At 46.0% G+C, this 22,127-nt stretch overlaps 1 protein-coding gene across 1 annotated transcript in view; it reads left to right on the top strand.

Moving 5' to 3' along the window:
* Cpne1 (copine 1) overlaps positions 1-21,175 on the top strand; it is a 42,388-nt gene extending 21,213 nt beyond the window's left edge. Inside the window, 15 exon segments of the mRNA NM_001256465.3 lie at positions 11,763-11,888; positions 11,985-12,164; positions 12,283-12,357; positions 12,435-12,506; positions 12,614-12,694; positions 12,847-12,936; positions 13,038-13,124; positions 13,256-13,342; positions 13,459-13,518; positions 13,603-13,736; positions 13,838-13,892; positions 15,019-15,070; positions 18,263-18,396; positions 18,957-19,193; positions 19,347-21,175. Of these exon segments, the coding sequence (NP_001243394.2) occupies positions 11,763-11,888; positions 11,985-12,164; positions 12,283-12,357; positions 12,435-12,506; positions 12,614-12,694; positions 12,847-12,936; positions 13,038-13,124; positions 13,256-13,342; positions 13,459-13,518; positions 13,603-13,736; positions 13,838-13,892; positions 15,019-15,070; positions 18,263-18,396; positions 18,957-19,193; positions 19,347-19,487 (1,611 nt within the window). The 3' untranslated portion in view covers positions 19,488-21,175.
* Positions 21,176-22,127: the final 952 nt, after the last annotated feature.

Below are 22,127 nucleotides of genomic sequence, written 5' to 3'. Positions count from 1 at the left end.
GGGCTTGAGAGAGGTCACTGCTGCCATTAGATGGTTTCTGCTTTCTAGCATTTTACACAAGAAAGCATCACCGTCCTCCCCAGAGTATATTTTTTTCTTAAGGGGATATAGTAGGACCTAAACTTAAAGCTTTGGCTTTTCATGTAAAAGATGTTATTTTTAGTATAAAATCTGATAGGGTGTGAAAGCTTCCTGTACAGTAGTTCAAAAAGTACTGTGGTAGCACATTTGCAGTGGAAATGGTTTGCAGAAAAGCCTTGTGTCCAGCAACATAAGCAGATTCGTCTCCTGTTAAATGCTAATTCTTAGTATCCTCTGCTGGACTTAATTGTCATGGTTTGAGCTACATTGTATATGTCTTTGAGAGTTGCAAGCATCCTTTAGTTAAGTATGGCTCCTTTTCTGGATTAACATATGTAACAATAAGCAACCAATGCAGCATATCATGCTTTCTACATACCATTCCCCTACTGAAGAGTCCAGGAAAAATGACCCTAATGTAAACATTGCAGCTCCAGGTACAGGAGAAAAGCACTTCAAAAGCACTGGGGCAGTATATTAGGGGAGATCTCTTTTTTTTTGGTTCTTTTTTTCGGAGCTGGGGACCGAACCCAGGGCCTTGCGCTTCCTAGGTAAGCGCTCCACCACTGAGCTAAATCCCCAGCCCCCAGGGGAGATTTCATTAACCATGGGCTTTGATTTCTGTTGAGCCTCAGGGGCCTTCCCCTAACGAAATGTTAGAGGTTAGGACACGAAACTCAGCAAATAGTTGCAGAGAAGTAGTGAATGGAATAGAGTATTAATATTGGCATCCCCATGTCAGACATCTAGACTCTGGCCTAGAGAACATTATTTTTAAATTCTTTTCAATAATCTGACAACCTCCTATTATGGAAAGAGGAAAAACATAAATACAGATGTTGGCAGTAGCCTGACTCATCCCAGGAAGTCTCTATCAGCTCCTTGGTGTTTCAGCCTCTGCTGCTACCACCAGTTTTCTCCTTTTGCCTTCTCACATGTAAATATATCTGCTGGAAACCAGGGTGATTAGTGTCAGTGAACTGTAGCCGCCTGACAGGAGAGATCATTTACTTCAGAGGTTTTGATTACAAAGGATAGTTAAATGATTCATAGCAGACAGTAATAACCACATTGTGCTGCCACACACTGGCTGTGCTACATTTTAATTCCAGCACTCTGGATCAGCCTGGGCTACATGGGGCCTTCCAGGCCAGCCTGGGCTACATGGTGCCTTCCAGGCAAGCCAGAGCCACATAGTGAGACCTTGTCTCAAGAAGGAAAAAGAAAGGCGAAAGGAGACAAGCAGTAGTAGTCAAACATACCAGCCTGTGCTGCTGCTGAGTTTCTCATGCTTGCTGAACTCTGAGTTAGGCCTCTGTCCCCTACTCCTCATGGTAGGTTGCAAATGGAGACAGTGTGTCTGTAATTCCCTTTGGCCTTGTTATCTGTCTGTGAGACCACCAATGCCCCTTGACTATAAACTTGGAGTGGCTGTTTACTGCAGTAGGCAGACCATTTTGCTGCTTCGATGGTGGAACTCATCTTTGTTGGTCTTCAGACACTTACGTTTTCATCTAGATACAACTGACCATAGCTCTATGCCATGCTAACAGTCTTAGGTGCGGAGCTCAACAGGACTTAATGATGAGAAGGCAAATGCCACAGGATGAGTAAAGCCTTCCTGCCAGTTGACGGTCAGGCAGTTAACTCGTGTGAAATCAAGTTTGTGGCTGTACTGTAATTTCCCTGTTGAAGTTTTACTAGTTTGCCAGACAGAACTTTTGGAGGCTAATACTTAAGATCCTCTACATATCCCAGCGAAGTGAGGTATTAAACCAGTGAGTAGGGAAAACATGCATTATGAACAAAGGCTCTGGTCCACTGTGCTGCATGCACACTGGAGAGGCAATGGCTTTTGACAATGTTCTTTCCCTGGTGGTGCTCGGGAAGATGGTCTGGTACTTCCTCCCATTCTCCATGTATAGCAAGCACCGGATATGTATCTCATAACGGGGTAGGATGCAAGCAGAAGTGAATACCCTTGAAGCTCGCTGCTGTAAGTCACTTTCTTGGGTGAATTTTACCATACATGAGGTATTTGTACGTGTTGTTTAAAAATTATCCCTTTGAAGAAATCCTGTGAGTTTGGAGTCCTGCAAGTCCTCTGTTGCAGTTTCAGTGATAAGATTGTGATGGATATAGACTTCTTTGCATCTGTGTACAAGGCTAGTTAGTATATGTAGGCCAAGAGAGAAGACATATAGTACAGTAGGGGACCGTCTTAAGGAGCTACCTGGCTTTAAGACTGGCCTGAACTATAAAATGGGAGCAAGTGACAGAATGGGACAGAATAATTTCTTTTGATTCCATTAGTTCTTGTGACCCATGGCTAAATGTGTCCTTTGGGCTTTGTTCAGTAAAAGAGGATTCACATTATTCAGTTCTAAGTGTCCATGGTTTTATGACTCCAGTTTTTCCATTTCTTTTGGAAATTGGTATGAGTTTGGCTCTGAAGAGAAATTTAAGTGTGTTTGACTTGGCTGCTTTGGTGACCTCCCCTCCCTATTGAGTGCAGTAGAATAGAAGCCCCACATTGCTACTTGGAAGAGAGATGAGTCACTTTTCTATCATAGCCTGTCCCTATCCTGCCATTTAAGTCCTGTGTCCCACAAGCATAAGGATCAGTGGTGCTACCCCAACACTGAAAGGCACATTTACTTACCTGTGAGGACAGTCAGTATATACTAGGCATCCTGCTAGCCCAGGGACCCTATTGATCACTTAGTGTGTGTAACCATAGCCCCCAGAGTTGCCTTCACCACTCCCATTTTATTGATAGGGAAATCTAAGCAAAATAAATTAAAAATAACTTGTCTGAGGTTCTATTGCTAGCATTAATTGGATAGAGGTTTTTAAATTCCTTTATGGCCCAGGTTGACCTTGAAAACTGATTTTTTTTTCCCCCCTCAGAGTTGGCATTTCAGGTATGAGCTATGAAACTACAAACAATTTTCATGGATGTTCTCATGCTTCATAGGTAGCAAGTGTCTCCTGCTTCTCCCTCATCTGAGGGGCGTCAGGTGGGGCTGAATTCACTGTCTGATCCCCAGTCTATTAGGGAAGAGCCTCCCTCAATGCTCCATGATTTTAGTTCCCCCAGCTAAAATAAATCTGAAGTAACAAGCATTACCCACTAATGTGGTACTGATCAGACTAGGACTTGAGTGGGCAGATGTAGTTTGATATACAGTATGTTCAGAGTCTCTGGGTGGAGAGGAACTTCATATCCAGTTCTCTCTGGCTAGGTTTTCTACTATGGGTCAGGGACGAATGAAATGTGTTTGGTTTTGGGACGATCTTTGGAGATGCTGGAATCAAATGAGTGGCTTTCACATTTTTCTAACCTTTTTCACAAGTTGGGAACCTGCTGCATTTTCCCACTTATGTTCTTGTGTGCACACTTTAGGCTTTGAAGTATTGCCAGATTCTGTCTGACTCTTAGGCTTAGACATGGGTCTAAATAAGTTTCATTGTTTAAAATTGTAATTCATGAGCATACTTGAGTAATGTGCGAATAAATGTAACTACAGTAAGAACGTGGACTTGGTCATGCTGTAGCAATACCTTTAATAACAGCTCTTGAGAAATTGAGGCAAGGACTACTTGAATAGTAGGCCTCCTGCTTTACAGACTGTCTGAAAAGAAAACAGTTTGGGTCATAAATGTCTTTGGAGATGCTGATTTAAATCAGAACCCTAAAGTTAGGCGGGGATGCAGGGGTAAGAAGAGCAGCTGCCTTCTCCATGCCCCTTGCAGAAATGAGAAGGAAGAAAAGTGGTCCTGTCGGCGGTATGGGCTGCTCCAATTTTATGGGGGGAAGGGCTATTCAGTGGGTGGCTATGCTTCAATTGGGAGCCTCTGGAGGATTTCCTGATTGGCCTCCAAGACTTGTTCCAGCATCTGTGAGCTGCCCCATTTTGCCAAGGTAGGCAACAGCAGGTGTGAGCATGACTGAGTTGTCTGAAGGAATGATGCTGCTACACAGAGACTGACCTACTCATGGCCTCTGCCACTTCTGTACCATGAGTTTGAATAGATAAAGGGGAAGTAGGGGTTGTAGGGTTGCCTGATTAAGCTCTTGAGCATGAAGAGGCTCATGTAATTCATGAGCTTGAAGGACCAATAAGTGAATTTCAGGCCATTTGGCACTGAGCTAGATGCACCTGAACCCAGGAGGGGGAAAAAAAACCTGTCCTTGGGTTTATGAAGAGCAGTTAGAGCCTGCTAATGCTGAGAAAAGAACATAAAAAATGAAGGGCACATAATTTCTCTATTACTGAAGAAGGTTCCTATCAACAGCAGTATGCTGGAAACCTCTTCCAGGGAAAGGCAGCATTTAATCTTTCCTCATTCTTAAATATACCAAGGTCACCTGCTCACACAATCCTTTAGGTTCCTTTAAGTCTGGTGCAGTACAGTGCTGCTAGCTTTCCTGAAGTTTTTGTTGTGTGTCGGTCTGTGGCGTATGCGTAGGTCCGTGGTATGTGGCTAGGCATGCGTTGGCAGTTTGTGACCCACAGTCAAGCATTTGGGAGGTAGAGGAAGAAAGATAAGGACCAACTTAGGTGCTCTTGAAAGCTGGAGGGCACTGTGTGCTCTATGAGACCCTGTTACAAAGACTTTCTCAATAGGCAAGGTGGTTGAGGAGCATGGAAAGAGCACAGTTGTCCATTGTAGGTAAAAGGTGGTGCCTCCAAGGTTGAGTGCTGCTGTGAGGGAACTTGTATGAGGCTTGAAAAGATGGTGATGGTTAGCATGCTGGTAATTCCAGCACAGGCCTAAATACCTCAGACCTTGCACATAGTATTTACATGAATCTTCAGAGCTAATCATATCCCCCTTATAGCCAAGGAATCTGATACAGTTATTTTGCCCAAATTTAATAGGTAGGACACCCCCTGGTACAGTAGCATCTGGTGACGGGGAAGAAGTAGGAGCAGTACTGAGTGCCTTCACTGTCCGTTCTTTTGTGCTCTTCAGAGTAATAGTGAATATAAAAAAGTCATTTTTTTTTCAGGAGAGATGAGTTTATAATTCAGAAAGCTCTGGGCCAGGCATGAAGACACATGCCTTTAATCCCTGCCCTTGGGAGGCAGAGGTAGGTGAGTCTCTTAAGTTTTTGACCAGTCTCTTCCAGATTGCAAGTTCTAGGCCAGCCAGCGCTATGTGGTGAGGTGTCTCAAAAACCAAAGTTCTAAGGTCTTAGGAGTCCAGATATTAGAGTTCTCACCTGCATTTTACTTAACCATATGGCCACATTCCAAGACCTGCGTCTCCTGTGTGGGGTCACAGATTGTGGTCTAGACAATCACTCAATGCCATGTTATGTATGATATTACAAACTAAAAGTGAGATGGGGTTTTTCATTTAAGACACATTTTTCATTCTGTAAACTCACAGTTAACTCAAACCTTCAGTCCTCCTGCCTCCACTGGGATTGCAGACGTGCACTCCATGCCCAGCTGTGAGGCTGCTTTGAGAGAGGATGTAACTGTGTTCTGACATAGTATGGGGCTTACAAAGCTCTGAGGTTGGCTTTTGGAGGTGAAGCAAAAAGATAAGAAAATGAAGGGGAGTGAGCCTCCTACCCCCATGTGATCATGAACAAGACAGAAAAGGTTAGAACTCAACTTCCAGATATTTCCATCTGAAACTGTACTAGTCCCAGAGAGAAAGAAGATAACTGAATATGCCAAAAGCTCACCTTTCCCATGGTGGATTAGTCATTTCTGAAGGGCCTTGGCTCATCCTGCAGTTGGTTGAACAGGAAGTATAAGCCAGACCTCTTAAATGAGAAAGCTTGTTTTTCCTTACGGAGTCCAATTACTGTGATAGCCAAGGACTTTAAATGGAAGCCTCATGGTGACAATAGCACTATATGACAGTGAGTCTGGGTAAAGTCTGTAGCTAGCGACAGTGCGTGGTGGGCACAGGCTGTAATCTCAGTACTCTGAAGCCTGAGACAGGAAGACAGTGGATTTGAGGTCAACCTAACTAAGCCATCTGAAGAGGTGTCTCAAAACAAGTGGCTGCTTAGGAGAAGTAAGTGCACCAGGTGTTTTCATCAGGGATAAGCTTAGAAGTAGATTTTAAAGAAGGCTTGGAAAATTAATAATTCCACCGATTATAGGTAACTTAAAGGAAACTTGGCTCAAAAAGTAGAACACTAGCTTTATAGGTAGCCTGACAGTTTTTCAGCTGCAACCCCAGCACTTGAGATGAAGCTGAATTGGTCGTTCAGGCCCGTCAGGGCGGAGACTGGGGAGGGAGCTTAGAGGTAGAACACTTAGATCGCATGCACCAGGCTCCGAATCTGATGCTTAGCATCACAGTAAAGGAAACTGCAGGTTCATTTTGTTGTTATATCCTTGAGTCAGGGTCTTGTGGCTCAAGCTGGCCATGAGCTCCTCTGGCTTCGACTCCCCAAATGCTGGGCTTATAGACCTGGTTCCTAGTGACCAGTGAAACTGCAAATTATCAAGGTGTTTCTTTCCCACACAGTAATGTTCCGATAAGGAAAGGGGGAAAATCTGTGAGAAGAAAACAAAACAACAGGAACCTTTTAGCACAGGAAACTGCAACATTTCGACTAGAAGCAGGACACCTTCATAATATCTCTGAGAGTTGAGCCCTGCATGCTACTTTGCACACAGTGGGCCCCCAGGCTGTATGGTTGGAAATAAGAGTAGACCATGTGAGGCAAAGTCCTACCATGGCATGGTATCTGGCCATCTTACCTAAAGTTCTGGCCTTCCTCAGTCTTAGGGGAAGAGGACACCAGAGATTGGATTTTTATTATTTTTTTTTTTATTTTTATTTTTTTTTTGGTTCTTTTTTTCGGAGCTGGGGACCGAACCCAGGGCCTTGCGCTTCCTAGGTAAGCGCTCTACCACTGAGCTAAATCCCCAGCCCCGGATTTTTATCTTTAATATGCACCTGGATTTCAGGTATCAATCTTTTTCGTTGCTAGTTGATTTTCTGTAAGCATAACTGTCCATTCTATTGGTGGACTCTAGGAATGTTTTGGGCTATAGTGAGTGAAACGGCCGTGTACATTGTGTAAGAAGCTTGGGCAGGATAATGCTTCCGCTTAGACTCTGCTGGGGAACTACACCTGGCTTTGTATGTGTTTGGCTTCCTGACAACTCGGCCAGGCGGCTTACCAAGGTGGCACCTTTAGTGCTTTACAAATTCTTAGGATTCTTATATCCTTAGCCAAAATTTGGCCTTGGTGGTCTTATATTTCATTTTATTTTGCCTTTCTCTGGTCAGGTTTGCCATGGATCGTTTCATTAGCTTATTTCTTACACATGTCTTATGGGGTGTCCTTGAATCTTTTGCCTACTTATTTAAATTGGTTCTCATTGATACAGAATTATAAGAGTCTTGCATTGAAATTTTATGGTTTGACTTTTGTTTCATTTACTTTGTGTTGAGGGTTGAATGCAGGGCTGTGTGTGCACTAGGCAAACACTCACTACATCTTAGCCCTCCAGATTAAAATTTGTCACTGCAGTTGTTAAAGGAGCAAGACAGGGAAGGTTTATTGTATTCATTCAAATGAAAAGGGCCTGACGTAATTCATTCCACAAGTTCATCAAATAACTGAGCACCAGCTTCCAACACTGAGTACTAGCACTGCGTGTGCATTTAGAGATTTAGTGCAAGTTCTAAGGAACCACATTTAAGTGGAAGAGGAGGAGGGAGACAGTTGTGATTTCAGTATTAACTCAGTTACTGAGTATTAACTGAGGGTCTATTATAAGTAGGTACCAGAGATACAGACAAACTAGACAGGGTTACTGTTCTTAACATAGCTTGCTATCTGTGGGAGAAGATATGGTACATCACCCTGAGCTGGATGGACTTGATACCATGGTGTGAATCAGAAGGAACAGCCCAGCGGGAACACGTGGGTGGCTACATAGCTCCTTACACATGGGTTAGATTTGGTAGACCATTGTAAGAGCTATGGATTGGATTCGAGTTTTAAATTTTTAGGTTGATATTTAGTGTTGGGGCCATTGAGGAGATGCGGAGTTCATGTTAACAATCAGAAGATAATTTCCACTGTGTAAGTCCCAGGGATCAAGCTCTGGTGTGATGGCAGGTAACTGTACCCACTAAGCCATCTTGCCTGCCACAGAACTTAGGGGGTGTTCATTTGGTGGTGGGGAGGGTGTGTGTGTGTGTGTGTGTGTGTGTGTGTGTGTGTGTGTTTACTTTTTTGTGCTTGTGTGTATCTGTACGTGAGTCTGCATGTGTCTACAGTGCCTATGGATACCAGAAAAGAAAGAACATTGAATTCCTTGGAGCTGGAGTTGCCTAATGTGGGTGCTGGAAGCTGAACTCTGGTCCCCTGCTACCTCTCCAGCTCTCAGACTTGGGACTTCACACAGAATGTACTGGAAAGCTTTCCCAGGGTTTTAAGCAGAGAAGTGACATGATCTGTCTTCATTTAGTCAATAAACACAGAAATGGCCATGTAGTTACTGAAGAGTGACAGGAAACCACTGCAGTTATCCAAAGGCAATGAGTGAAATCTTACTGGGCAAGGACTCCTAGGGGAACAAGGTAGTCACCAGGTAGGATGTTAGTTCTAATATTCTGCCCTTCCTAACTGAAGGAGCTAAGGAAGGGCTTACACTTTCAGCTAGAAAATACAGGTTTAACTACAACATACCACTACTCACTTCTGTAGAAACTATCCCTTCAGGAGAACAAAGTAGTGTGCTAGAGAGTTTGGTATTAAATCTAAGGGTGACTGGGCAGTTACATAGGATTTTAAATCAGAGACTGGAAATTGGCAAGGTGATGCCGTACTGAGAAGAAACCCATAAGGGCCAGAAATGCTACAACTTCATCCTTCCTGAACTTAATAGTCGATGCCTAAATGTGGGGACTAGCGTTGAGTGGGAAGCTGACAAGACCTGCAAGTGTTTAATACTGAGAACAGTGCAGAAGTGTATAGACTGATAACCTGGTCATGGTGCGGCATAGCTGTAACTCCAGTGCTTAGTAGGGATAGAGGACGGAGGATCCAGAATCTAAGGTCAAATCTTCAAAGTGAGGATACAAAGTCTCAAAATATAAAAGGGGCAATATAGAACATTAAGAAATTCTTTCCCATTTCCATAACATCCCTAAAAGCAACATTGACATGCTTCTGTTTCCCCATACTCTGTGTGTGTGTGCGCGCGCGCGTGTGTGTGTTCACATCTGTTGCATATATATTACCTAAGTAGCATGTTTAAAACTGGGTTACACTCTTGCTGACACATGGTTCTACCGTTGAGCCGATGCTCAGTAATTCCTTCCTGTTTGGTAGGGAGCCCAGCCCCACCTAGCTGATGTACCTTTGAGTTGCCTTGGGTCTTGTGGGTCTCTCTCTTGTTTTCAATAGTGAAAAGAGTCACAAACACTGCCCCAGAGAACATGAGGGGATGACTGGCATCGAATTTGGGTTATGATGGAGCAAAAGCTGTGGTCTGTTGAACCGCTAAGGGAACCAGGCATCTGGAAGGTTCCAAGTCTGTGTGCCTCGTGTAGGCTCACCTTAGACCACTGGGTCCGCCAATCACAGTTTACTTGGGGTTGTTGACTGCCTCTAGAGCATGACCCCTCATGCCCAGATGGAATTGGATTCTGGGGAAACAGGAGGATTCCTGGGTAGGAGTGAGAATACACACCATCTGGCTTAGTTGGGTTCAGACTCTCGGACGAAGAGTAGCGAGGTTGTCCCTATTCATTTGTGCAGGGGGCCCAAGTGCTGAGGGTGACTCTAGAAATAATGTGGGTACTGATCTGGGTGGGAGACTAGAACTGAGGATGAAGTTCAGTGACAGATGGTTGCCTGGTGTGCACAAGGCTCTAGGTTCAATTCCAATGCCATAGAGACACCAACCAACAAGAAACTTAGGGACCAGAGTGAGGCAGCGTAGGCTGGAAGGAGAAGGGGTTGACTGGGATCGTGAGGCTGGGAGACCGCCCAGGAAGTACTGCTGGGCAGCTGGGCTGCTGAGGCACATCAGCAAGAATCTCTGTACACTTGATGTGGATGGTCATGTCGCCTACAGGTCATTATGGACTGTAGGAGGAACTACATTGTAGTCACTCTGGTGACTCATACAAGGTGATGATGTTCCTGACAGAGGAGGCAGGTGGATTGGAGAGGCTTGTTGCTGTGTGAATTTGGAGACGAGGCCAGCCTGTCTGAGAGTTTGGGCTAGAGATGGCCTTTTGGATTTCATGTAACATGCATATCTGGATGCTTGTGATAGAACGGTGCACAGACACATTCTCCTTCATACGGGAGTTTCCATCGTGGTGCTAGAGACTGTAACCAACATATGTGTAGTAAGTTAGATACTGCTGTGAGAGCCACAGTCAAGTCTGCCATGTGTCAGTGGTGGGCGCCAGGGTTTGCATTTCAGAGTGGCAGGCAAGACTTTGCCTGTGTAACATGTGATGATGAATGAACTATACGAGAGAGGAGACAGCCCTGTGGGTGATAAAAACAAGAGTCCCTGATGCTGCAGGCCTTTGTAATAGGAATCTGGTGGGCTTGAGGGATAGTGAAGAAGGCCAGACTGAATGCACAAGGGGACGGCAGGAGATGCTGTTAGAAGGACCTGGCAAGTCCAGCCACACATCAGAACACTGTGGACCGTGCATTTTCTCCAGCTGATGGTCCAGAGTGAGACAGCAGGGGGGTTCTGTTGCTTTACTTCTAATTATTGTCTATGTGTCTGTGGACTAAAGGTGTGAGTCAGAGGCATCAGATCTCCTGGACCCTGAGCTGTAGGCTGTTGTAAGCCACCCAACATAGGTGCTGGGATTGTGCTCAGGGCCTCTGCAAGAGCAAACCATTCTCCTAACTGCTGAGCTAGTTCTCAAGCCCTTTTCTTTGTTTTTGAGTTGGGATCTCATGTAACTCAGGCTGGCCCTGAATTCTTGTTCTACCTTTTGTTTCCCCAGAGCTAGAATTACAGGTGTGAGCCACAGTGTATTTTCTATTTGGTGTTTTAGGCAGGGTTTCGCTTTGTGGCCATGGGTGCCTTGCATTTTCAGCAGTCCTGCTTCTGCTTCCCGTGTGCTGTGGTTCCCATGTGCGCCACCATGTCTGACGTGTATTTTGCCATTGGTTGCTATATTAATAGCCTGTTAGGGGGGAGGTGGGAAATGGAGGCAGGGATAGCTCAGGTTAGGACACCAGCTAGAAAGACCGTTGCTGTTGCAACATAGGTAGCGGCTTAGACTGACCAGGACATGGAAGTGGTGAGGAACGCGCTGGAGCAGCAGGGTAGAGATTAGAAGACTCGGCGGATGGGGTGGAGCCCCAGCGTTTGGAGGGGATTGTTATCAGCTGTTGGGGAGCAGTGCCTGAAATACAGCGGAGTTCAGACCTTGGTGGGCAGTGAGTGATCAGAGTGAGATGGATTACCCTTCTCAGTGGCTAAGGGCTAGAGCCCCAGGTCAGGACAGCATTGCTAAGGTTAAGGCCACTTTCAGAGTAAGAACTGATTTGGAGCCAGAGTTTGGTGTCACAACTGTGTCCTGTGCTAGTGAGCTTACTTGGAGTTCAGGGGTGTGAAGTGTGTGGCTTTCCCAGGCCTGGGAATTACAATTGGTGAAAGACGGTGGAGAGGCCCTGATGTTTGACCCAGCTCTTTTCCCCACAGATGGCCCATTGTGTGACCTTGGTTCAGCTGTCCGTTTCCTGTGACCACCTCATTGACAAGGACATCGGCTCCAAGTCTGACCCACTCTGCGTCCTTTTACAGGATGTGGGAGGTGCCTGGGCTGAGGTGAGATGGATCATAAAGGTTAAGGTCATCAAGGGAGGTAGCATTACGTTTGGGAAGGAAGGTTTGTCACTGATCCTTAGTTACCTGTTGCCACAGCTTTGTCGGACTGAACGTGTTCGCAACTGCTCGAGCCCTGCATTCTCTAAGACTCTGCAGATAGAATACCACTTTGAGACTGTCCAGAAGTTACGCTTTGGAATCTATGACATAGACAACAAGACACCTGAGCTGGGGGATGATGACTTTCTAGGGGGAGCTGAATGCTCCCTAGGCCAGGTAAGTAGTATCAGGGATTCACAGAGTGATCCCCTGGAGCTTGGGTGTCCCTACAAGCAGGACCCAACCCTGCCTGAGATAGATGCCAACAGCTCTCTTACTTACCTCACTTTCCCAGATTGTGTCCAGCCAGACGCTGACTCTACCCTTGATGTTGAAGCCTGGGAAACCTGCTGGACGGGGAACCATTACAGTAAGGAATGGACCCTGGGTGGGGAAGCTGTAGGTTTGATAAATAATTCATGAGTTGATACATTCTTCTCTACCTAGGTTTCAGCTCAGGAGTTAAAGGACAGCCGTGTAGTAACCATGGAGGTGGAAGCTAGAAACCTAGATAAGAAGGTATGTCTGGAAGGAGACCTTGAGGGTCCAGGAATTAAGGAGAGAGAGGGCCAATGCCATGGCCGTCTCCCTTAGTCTTATAACATGGGTCTCTTTGGCATTTGCAGGACTTTCTAGGAAAATCTGATCCATTCTTGGAGTTCTTCCGGCAAGGTGATGGGAAGTGGCACCTGGCATATAGAACTGAGGTGACTCCTGGCGTTGGTTGGATTGGCACAGGAGAGAAACTGCAGGGGTTGTGATTAGCAAGTTTGGGAACTAAGAGAGAAAGACTGTTGGTGGGTAGGAAACACTGAGAACTCTTCATGGGCCCAACCAGAGCTCTCTACTCTCCCCCTAGGTAGTCAAGAACAACCTGAACCCTACGTGGAAACGCTTCTCAGTCTCTCTCCAGCATTTCTGTGGCGGGGACCTCAACACACCCATCCAGGTGAAGAGCTTACCTCCTTAGTAGATGGATCAAGGGAAGGGGTCATGGGAAGAGACTTTGTCTGTGGTGCATCTCCTTTATACATACACACGCCCTCTCAGGTGCGCTGCTCAGACTATGACAGTGATGGGTCACATGATCTCATCGGTACCTTTCACACTACCTTGGCCCAACTGCAAGCAGTCCCGGTAAGCATTGACTGTTTATAGTGTTTCGGTGGCCCACAAGGCTGCCACCCAGAGGAGAGTCTGGAGAGCGTGGCTTAGGTCCTCGGCTAATTCTTTGGTGGGTTTCTTTCTTTAATTTCTCCCTCCACCAGGCTGAGTTTGAATGTATCCACCCTGAGAAGCAGCAGAGAAAGAAAAGCTACAAGAACTCTGGAACTGTCTGTGTCAAGACTTGCCGGGTAACATGCTAACTCAGGTGACCTGGGCTCCCTGAGATCCAGGCTCTGAGGTCCGAGCTCTGGGCTTTGTGATGCCTGCCCCATTAGCCCTGTCCTAACCCTGCTTTATTCTGCAGGTAGAGACAGAGTATTCCTTCCTGGACTATGTGATGGGAGGCTGCCAAATTAACTTTACCGTAAGTAAATGGAAATGCCTCCTGGGGCAAGGGAACAGGCCTTACACTAAACAGACGCCACCTCCATTCGTGCTCTCTTCCCAGGTGGGTGTGGACTTCACTGGCTCCAACGGTGACCCATCCTCACCTGACTCCCTGCACTATCTGAGCCCTACAGGAGTCAATGAGTATCTGACAGCCCTGTGGAGTGTGGGCAGCGTGGTTCAAGACTATGACTCGTGAGTTCTGAGTTTAGGTCACTCCACTCCTGTACACACTTCAGCTTCTAGACTTGATCCTCCCTCCCACTGCCGCTTTTACAATTCATTGTCCCCCACAGAGACAAGCTGTTTCCAGCATTTGGATTTGGAGCCCAAGTACCCCCTGATTGGCAGGTAAGCATTCATCTTCCTTCCCTCTATTCTCTTTTTCATTATCAGGATCCTAAGTTCAGAGTCTGTGGTAAATTTATTTATTAATTGGCACCCACCAGCTTCAAAGAGAGACACAGGGACCCATTCTTGCAAGCATGTATACCAGGGCCGAGTAGCTCCTGTTGGGATCCTGGTGTGTATTGGAATGCCCATGTTTTGATCTTGCAATTTTTGGAGCTTGAACCCAGGGCCCTCAGCATGCTAAACATGCACTCTGCTGAGCTACACACGAATCCTGAGAGTGCCCTTTATCTTGGCCTAGAAAGGGCTAGAGGTGTCCTACGCAGATATCGCAGTAGTTGAGAGAATTGGCAGGTGCTGCTTTCTAAACAACCGAAGTTCAGTTCCCAGCACCCACAGAGGAAGGTTAGCTACCTGTAACTGCTGCTGTAAAGGGAGCCCAGTGCGTTCTTCCGGTCTCTTTGGGCGTGTATATGCACAGACATCAACATAGGTAAGAATAAAATCTTAGCACGTAGAATAAACCTAACACTCAGGAGGCACAGGCAGACCGATGTCTATGAGTTTGAGCCCAACCTGATCTATGTAGTGAGTTCCAGGACAGCCAGAGCTACAGAATGAGACCCTCTCTCAAAACAACAAAGCAGACAGACAGACAGACAGACAGACAGACAGACAGACCGACCGACCGACCGACCGACCGACCGACCGACCCAAGCTCTTTGCTGAGTGTGGTGGCTCATGTCTTTATCTCAGCACTTGGGAAGCAGCAGCAACTGGATCTCTGAGGTCAAGATCAACTTGGTCTACAAAGACCATGTTTGGGGGGTTGTGGAGGCAGAAGGTGTGTGTTGGGTGGTTTGGTAGGTAAAGGGGGTGTGGGGGAAGAATCTCATTTTTCCTTTTTCTGGTTTTCTTTGTTGAGGCTGACTAGGTGTACACCGATCCTCATCCACTCTGTGCTGGGATTGAAAATGTGTGCTGCTCTGCCCAGCCATGTTTGTGTCACTGTGTAACTCAGGCCAGGCTTACACTCAGTCTTCCACACTCTCCAGTCCTGGTCCCTGTGTGCTAACACGAGCGGGCTGCACCCAACGTGGTTCACTCCTTTTCATCTTGCCCTCAGGTCTCACATGAGTTTGCCTTGAACTTCAACCCCAGTAACCCATACTGTGCAGGTAAATCCCTGTCTCTCCAGTGCGGAACACTGAGGAGTGAGCTTTCGCGGGTACAGACCACTGGGAGGGAGGATCCTGCCCCTTTATAGAGAGGAATGGAGGTTAGAGCTAGTGTAATGAAGATAAATTCATTTAATTACTGAAGTGACTTAGTGCAAGTTGCTACCCCTGTGTGCTTTGGTTTCAAAATAAAGCTAAAATTTCCTGGGCCTAGTGGCAAGGCTACTTGGCAGGTTGAGGCAAGAGAATCCAAAGTTCATGGCCTATCGGGGCAACCTGGTCTCAAAAACAGGGGAGAAGGCTGGGTGGGTGACCCTTGTGCTAAGCATCCAATCCAGAGCCTGCATGGTGAGTGAGCCACACTCACTGAGCCACATCCCTGCCTCGGGCGCTCTGTGTGAGCCGCCCATGCTCCTTTGTAAAGGCGTGGCTTCCTAGACTTTCACACCATGCCAAGGCAAAGTGAAAACTTTGAGCTGATGTCATCTGATCTTACTCTTTATTCTTTCTCATTTGTATATGTGTCTGTCTGTGTGCATGAGAACAGATGCACACAGAGCCCAGAAGTATCAGATCTCCTGGAACTGAAGTCACAGATGGTTGTGAGCCATCTGATAGGAGTGCTGGGCGTCAGCCTCAGGTCCTCTGGAACAGTTCAGCCTCTTAACCACTTTTTCTATCTCCTTTCAGTTTTAGACAAGATCTCACTCTTGCTCAGACTGTTCTAGAACTCACTATTTAACCAGAGCTGGCCTTGGACAACAAGTAATCCTTCTTGTCTAAGCCACAGGAACGCTAAGAGTACAGCTGGTGGGTTACACTGGGAATTTGGCCTTCATTTTAAAACTTTTTTTTTTTTTTTTCGGAGCTGGGGACTGAACCCAGGGCCTTGAGCCTCCTAGGCAAGCGCTCTATCACTGAGATAAATCCCCAACCCCAAAACTTTTTTTTTTAATAAATATTTTTTTATTTATATTTCCAATGTTATTCCCTTTTCCGATTTCCCATACATAAGCCCCCATCCCATCCCCCTCCCTTTCTTCTATAAGGGTGTTCCCCTCCCCAACCACTCCCCCCCCCCCAGCAACCTCCTCCCCAACATTCTCCTATACTGGGGGATCCAGCCTTGGCAGGACCAAGGGCTTCTCTTTCCATTGGTGCCCAGTAAGACCATCCTCTGTAGCTGGAGCCGTGGGTCTGTCCATGTGTAGTCTTTAGATAGTGGTTTAGTCCCTGGGAGCTCTGATTGGTTGGCATTGTTATTCTTATGGGGTTGCAAACTCCTTCAGCTCTTTCAGTCCTTTCTCTAATTCCTCTAACAGGGACCCCATTCTCAGTTCAGTGGTTGGCTGTGAGCATCCACCTCTGTGTTTGTCATGCTCTGGCTGAGCCTCTCATTTTAAAACTTTCTTTTCAGGGCTGGGGATTTAGCTCAGTGGTAGAGCGCTTACCTAGGAAGCACAAGGCCCTGGGTTCAGTCCCCAGCTCTGAAAAAAAGAACCAAAAAAAAAAAAAAAAAAACTTTCTTTTCATTTTGTGGTAAAATTATATTTAGATGCCTGTGTAATCCTGGTAGAGAAAGAAAAATTAAGGCTAGCCTAGACTACATAGAATGAGTGAGTCTCAAAACAAAACATCAGACAGAGAAAGTTAACAGCAGTCATAGTAAATTCTAGAATCATTGGAACTGCATGGTCAGGGTATTTGTGTGTGTGGGGAGAGGGAGTTATGTTTTTTAAATTATATATTGCATATGTGTGTGAGCATTATGGCATGACTTTCTGGAAGTCCTCTCTTTCTACCATGTGGTACCCAGGAATGGAACTCAGGTAGTCAGGCTTTGTGGCAATTGCCGTGGCTATAGAGCTGTCACTGGCTCTGATTGTCTTTGTAAGTCCTTTTTCCTGAAGTATTTGGTCCTATCATAGAGAATAAGTCGGCTTCCCTCAGCGTCGTTCCCCGTGTCACTCACATTGCCTCTCACCCTAAATACTTTAGATGTGTTTCCTAATACCAGGACATCCTCTTGTTTTAAATAATTCTATTTTACTGGGGATTGAGTTTATTAGGCCCGTGTGTATGCGACGCACTATACTTTACCACAGAGCTATGCCTCAGCCCCTTATTAACTTGTGGTTGGCATAATGATTTTATTACGACTTTTTTTGCATATATTTTAAGTCAGGTTTTTGTAGCTCATGATAGTCTCACACTGCTGTCCCCAGCTCCCATCTATTGAGGTTGTAGGCCTGTTCTGTCTGCATACACAGCTATCACTGCACTTTCTGCTTATTTCACCTCTAGCCTCTCCTCGTACACCTTGTGGCTGGTCCTCTTGCCCAATAGTACCCCAGTCAACTTCATATTACATGTTCCATTAACTTACCTGTGGGACCCGCTCTTTAAGACCCTTTCTGCCCCCCCCATGGTCCCCTTTCTGTTACAACCTCCACATACATATGTGTGTGTGTGTGTATGTACATATATATGTATATATATACATACAAATTCTGTGTCCTTAGTCTGCCAAATCTATTGTTCCCTTTTTTTTTTTTTTTTTTTTCTCTTTTTTTCGGAGCTGGGAACCAAACTCAGGGCCTTCCGCTTGCTAGGCAAGCGCTCTACCACTAAGCTAAATCCCCAACCCCTATTGTTCCCTTCTTGAGACAGTCTTTCTATGTACCCTAGCTCGGATGGCCTAAAACTTTGTGGACTAGCCTTAAACTTGTGGCCCAGGCCAAGCATGGTGGTTCAGTCTTTTAATCCCAGCATTCGGGAGGTCAAGGCAGGTGGATCTTTGGGGTCAGTTCTCTCCCTCCATCATTATGAGGTCTGTGGATGGAGCTCAGGTCTCTGACCCTGTGAGCAAGCACCCTCCCTGCTGAGCCATCTCACTGGCCCTGTTTGCTCTGAAAGATTGTCCTGTACACCAGGCTCTCTTGACACTCACAGCCATCCTCTTCAGCTTCCAGAGTACTGAGATAACCAGGCTCAATACTCCCCAGCCAGCAGCTAACTCTAATTCAAGATGTTATTTATAGGAAGTCCTATCTGGTCCACCCCTTAGTTTCAATTTGTTGGGTAGAGTTGTATCCTAAGTGACAGAGTGAGATACTCCAAGTTCTAAAATTTCTGGATCTAACTTACTCCCATGAGGGCTAAGGTCTAAGTATTTTCTGCTTGTCTCTGTAGGCATCCAGGGTATCGTAGACGCCTACCGTCAAGCACTTCCCCAAGTTCGTCTCTATGGCCCCACCAACTTTGCACCCATCATCAACCACGTGGCCAGGTTTGCAGCTCAGGCTGCACAACAGAGGACTGCCTCGGTAAGCGCTGTGGGCGGCAGTGGTGCTGAGGAGCATCTCGGCAGTAGGAGCGAGCATCTGGTTGTTGAGAGGGTGGGGAGACAGTCTACCTCACTGTATGAATGGACTTGTCTGGTTGTTGAGAGGGTTGGGGAGACAGTCTACTTCACTGTATGAATGGACTTGTCTGGTTGTTGAGAGGGTGGGGAAGACAATCTACCTCACTGTATGAATGGACTTGTCTGGTTGTTGAGAGGGTGGGGAAGACAGTCTACCTCACTGTATGCATGGACTTCTCTGGTTGTTGAGAGGGTGGGGAAGACAGTCTACCTCACTGTATGAATGGACTTGTCTGGTTTGTTGAGAGGGTGGGGAAGACAGTCTACCTCACTGTATGAATGGACTTGTTTGGTTTGTTGAGAGGGTGGGGAAGACTGTCTACCTCACTGTATGAATGGACTTGTTTGGTTTGTTGAGAGGGTGGGGAAGACTGTCTACCTCACTGTATGCATGGACTTCTCTGGTTGTTGAGAGGGTGGGGAAGACAGTCTACCTCACTGTATGAATGGACTTGTCTTCAGCAATACTTCGTACTGCTGCTCTTGACTGACGGCGCTGTGACCGATGTGGAGGCCACGTGTAAGGCTGTGGTGGAAGCCTCAAAGCTGCCCATGTCGGTGATCATCGTGGGTGTGGGTGGTGCTGACTTTGAGGTCATGGAACAGCTGGATGCTGATGGCGGCCCACTTCGTACACGCTCTGGAGAAGCAGCTGCCCGAGACATAGTGCAGTTTGTGCCTTATCGACGATTTCAGAATGTGAGTGGGGAAGAGTTTGCAGGGTGATTATGGGGTTGGGGGCCAGTAGATAAAGCCTTTTAATCAGTGTCTGGGAAAGGTTGAGTTTTAGGTAAGATGTAGACCCTGGGAAACTTACAGGCCTCACTGAACTTGGCTTTCTTCTCCTGACAGGCTCCACGGGAGACACTTGCAATGACTGTGCTTGCAGAAGTGCCCACTCAGATGGTTTCCTACTTCAAAGCCCAAGGTTGGGCCCCATTAAAGACACTCCCAGCCCCAGCCAAGGGCCCTGCACAGGCCCCACAGGTGTAGGTCCCCTTGGAAGAGCAGGCTACAATCAATCTTCAGCTTGCACCATCCTCTGGGCGTGGACCAACCTGCACTCTTTCACTTGATGACTTTATATGTGCTTCTGCTATTGCTGCTCTTTGACCTGCCTGCCTGCCTGCCTGGCACCCTCACATTCAGGAAAGACAGACTAGTAATTGTAAAGATCTATTCATTCCAGTCACATACTTTGAAAAGACAGAGTTTGAATATAAAGCAAGCATGTGGTTGTCCTTTTCTTGGGGCGAGCTGAGCTGGGACCGTGAATGAGATGGAAAGTGCTACCTCATAGGAGATAGCAAAGGTGAGGGGGAAAAAGATGTTTTAGAGCAGGCTAAGGACTGCTCCTTAGACTTCCTATGCTAGCTCTGTCCCTCTGTTTCTTGGGAACATTTGTGTAGCCCAGGCTGGCCTGCAATTTAGCATCCTGCCACAACCTCTTAGACGCTAGAATTGCAGGCATGTACTATCACGCCTGGTTTACAGTCCTGATTTTTCATTTGCTTTTTTTTTTTTCTTTTCTTTTTTTCGGAGCTGTTTCATTTGCTTTTTGACATATGATCTTATATGTTCCAGGCTGGCCCTACATTGTGTAGCCAAGGATAACCTGAATTCTTGCTCTTCCTACTCCAGCTTCCCAAGTGCTAGCATTATAACCAGGCCTCAAGCGTGCTTCACTTTTAACAGCTCAACAATTTAATAGCTTTTTTAAAGATTTAATAAGCATATTCATTTTGGGAAAACTTTATAGGACACATCCTAACCCACTTTAGAGTCTTTGGACTCAAGGTCCTGGAGTAGCTGGACTACAATTCCCTCAGTGCCTGGATGAGAAAACAGGTGTTGTTTGCAGGGTTATGGGAGGGAGGCTCCTAAATGTAGAATTAAAATTTCCCATAACCTGTGGCTCGGTCATGGTAAGGGGACCACATTGTGAATCACAGATCCCAGGAGACAGGTGTTTTAAATTTTGTTTGCTAATCTAATGAAACATTGTTTCAGATATCAGTATTATATAAAAATAGGAAATGGGAACAAAGATTGGTGGCTCATGGTTGTAATCCCAACACTCAGAAGTCTGAGGCAGGAGCATTGCTGTCTGTGTGATGTGGACTTAAGGTACACTGAGTTTCAGATCAGATAGAACAACTTTAAAAAGCTAGCACATGTGCTGTTTGTATCTGGTTTGCATTTATTTTGGATGCCTTCTCCACCAGAACTTAGTCTCCTCTCCTTTTCATGGCTGTTATTCTTTTGTAAGAATATACCAGAGTTTAGCAATTCCCTTCCTTACAGAGACTCGTTTTATTGTGCTTACACACCCTTTTGAGAAATTGGTTTTTAATGTGGAAACGGTAGACCGCAGGGGATATTTAGAATGTTAGCAGTTATTACAGAGAAGTGTGGTCATCTCATGTTAGCCCGTGCTCACCTTCCTTCTCCAGACCTACTTTCCATTTTCTTCCATTATTTCACACATTTCCTTGTTTCTCAGTCACCTGTTCTCGAGCTGTTAGAGCTTTTATTCTGATGTTCTTACATGATGAAAATATTTTCCCCTCAGCTGTTACCATTTCATGTTTTTATACTCGATATGCAAATTTATTTTTTATATGCCATCCTTTTAAAAAATATATCTGTATATGAATAATAATATATACCTTCCTCAGTGACTGCTTTGTTTTGTTTGGTGCTGGGGTTGTTCTCAGGCCTAAAGCATGCCGGAGTCATGCTTACCATGTAGAGGACAGCCAGAGCCACAGAAGACCATTTCAGAAGCATGAGAAGGACACTGCGAGATTGCTCACTCCTGGGTAGCGTTTGCCGCATGAGCCTAACAACCTGAATTCTGCTCAGAGGAGCCCTGTGAAGGCAGGAGGAGAGAATTAACTCCACAAAGCTGTCCTTGATGTCCATTCTAGCAATGGTGTGCACAGTCATACATGTATTAGAAATGTGAGCAGGGCTGGAGAGGTGGCTCAGCGGTTAAGAGCACTGACTGCTCTTCCAGAGGTCCTGAGTTCAATTCCTGGCAACCACATGGTGACTCACAACCATCTGTAATGGGATCTGATGCCCTCTTCTGGTGTGTCTGAAGACAGCTACAGTGTGTTTATATATATAAATAAATCTTTAAAAAAAAAAAAGTGTGAGCAGAAGCCAAGCGAGGTGGTTTGTGTCTGCAGTCCTAGCACTGCAGTGGCTGAGGCAGGAAGACTACCTTGATCTTTACTAGCCTGGGCTACATAGTGAGTTCTAGGCCAGCCTAAGAAGGGGGCGGAAAACAAGTATGAAAAATCTTAAAGATTTTGCTTCTATGGCTAAGCTGCCCTCTGTATATGTGTACTGAGGACTGAAACCTTGACCATGGACTTTCAATGGTTTACTTATATTTTCTAGGCATTGGTGTTTTGCTTGCTTGCATGTACTGTGTGAGGGTGTCAGATCCCTTGGAACTGGAGTTACACTGTGAGCTGCCATGTGGGTGCTGGGAATTGTATCCTGGTCCTCTGAAAGAGAAGCCAGTGTCCTTAACCACAGAGTCATCTCTATTTCTTTCATCTTTTCTTGGAGTCAGGGTCCATATAGTACTGACTCTCCTGGCTTCAACCTCGCAGAAATCCC

Source organism: Rattus norvegicus, chromosome 3 (genome assembly GCF_021556685.1).
Source record: "Rattus norvegicus strain SHRSP/BbbUtx chromosome 3, alternate assembly SHRSP_T2T, whole genome shotgun sequence".
In the NCBI taxonomy this organism is placed as follows: Eukaryota; Metazoa; Chordata; class Mammalia; order Rodentia; family Muridae; genus Rattus; species Rattus norvegicus.
Note: the sequence above shows the minus strand (reverse complement) of the source record. Positions and strands in the feature narration are given on the sequence as shown.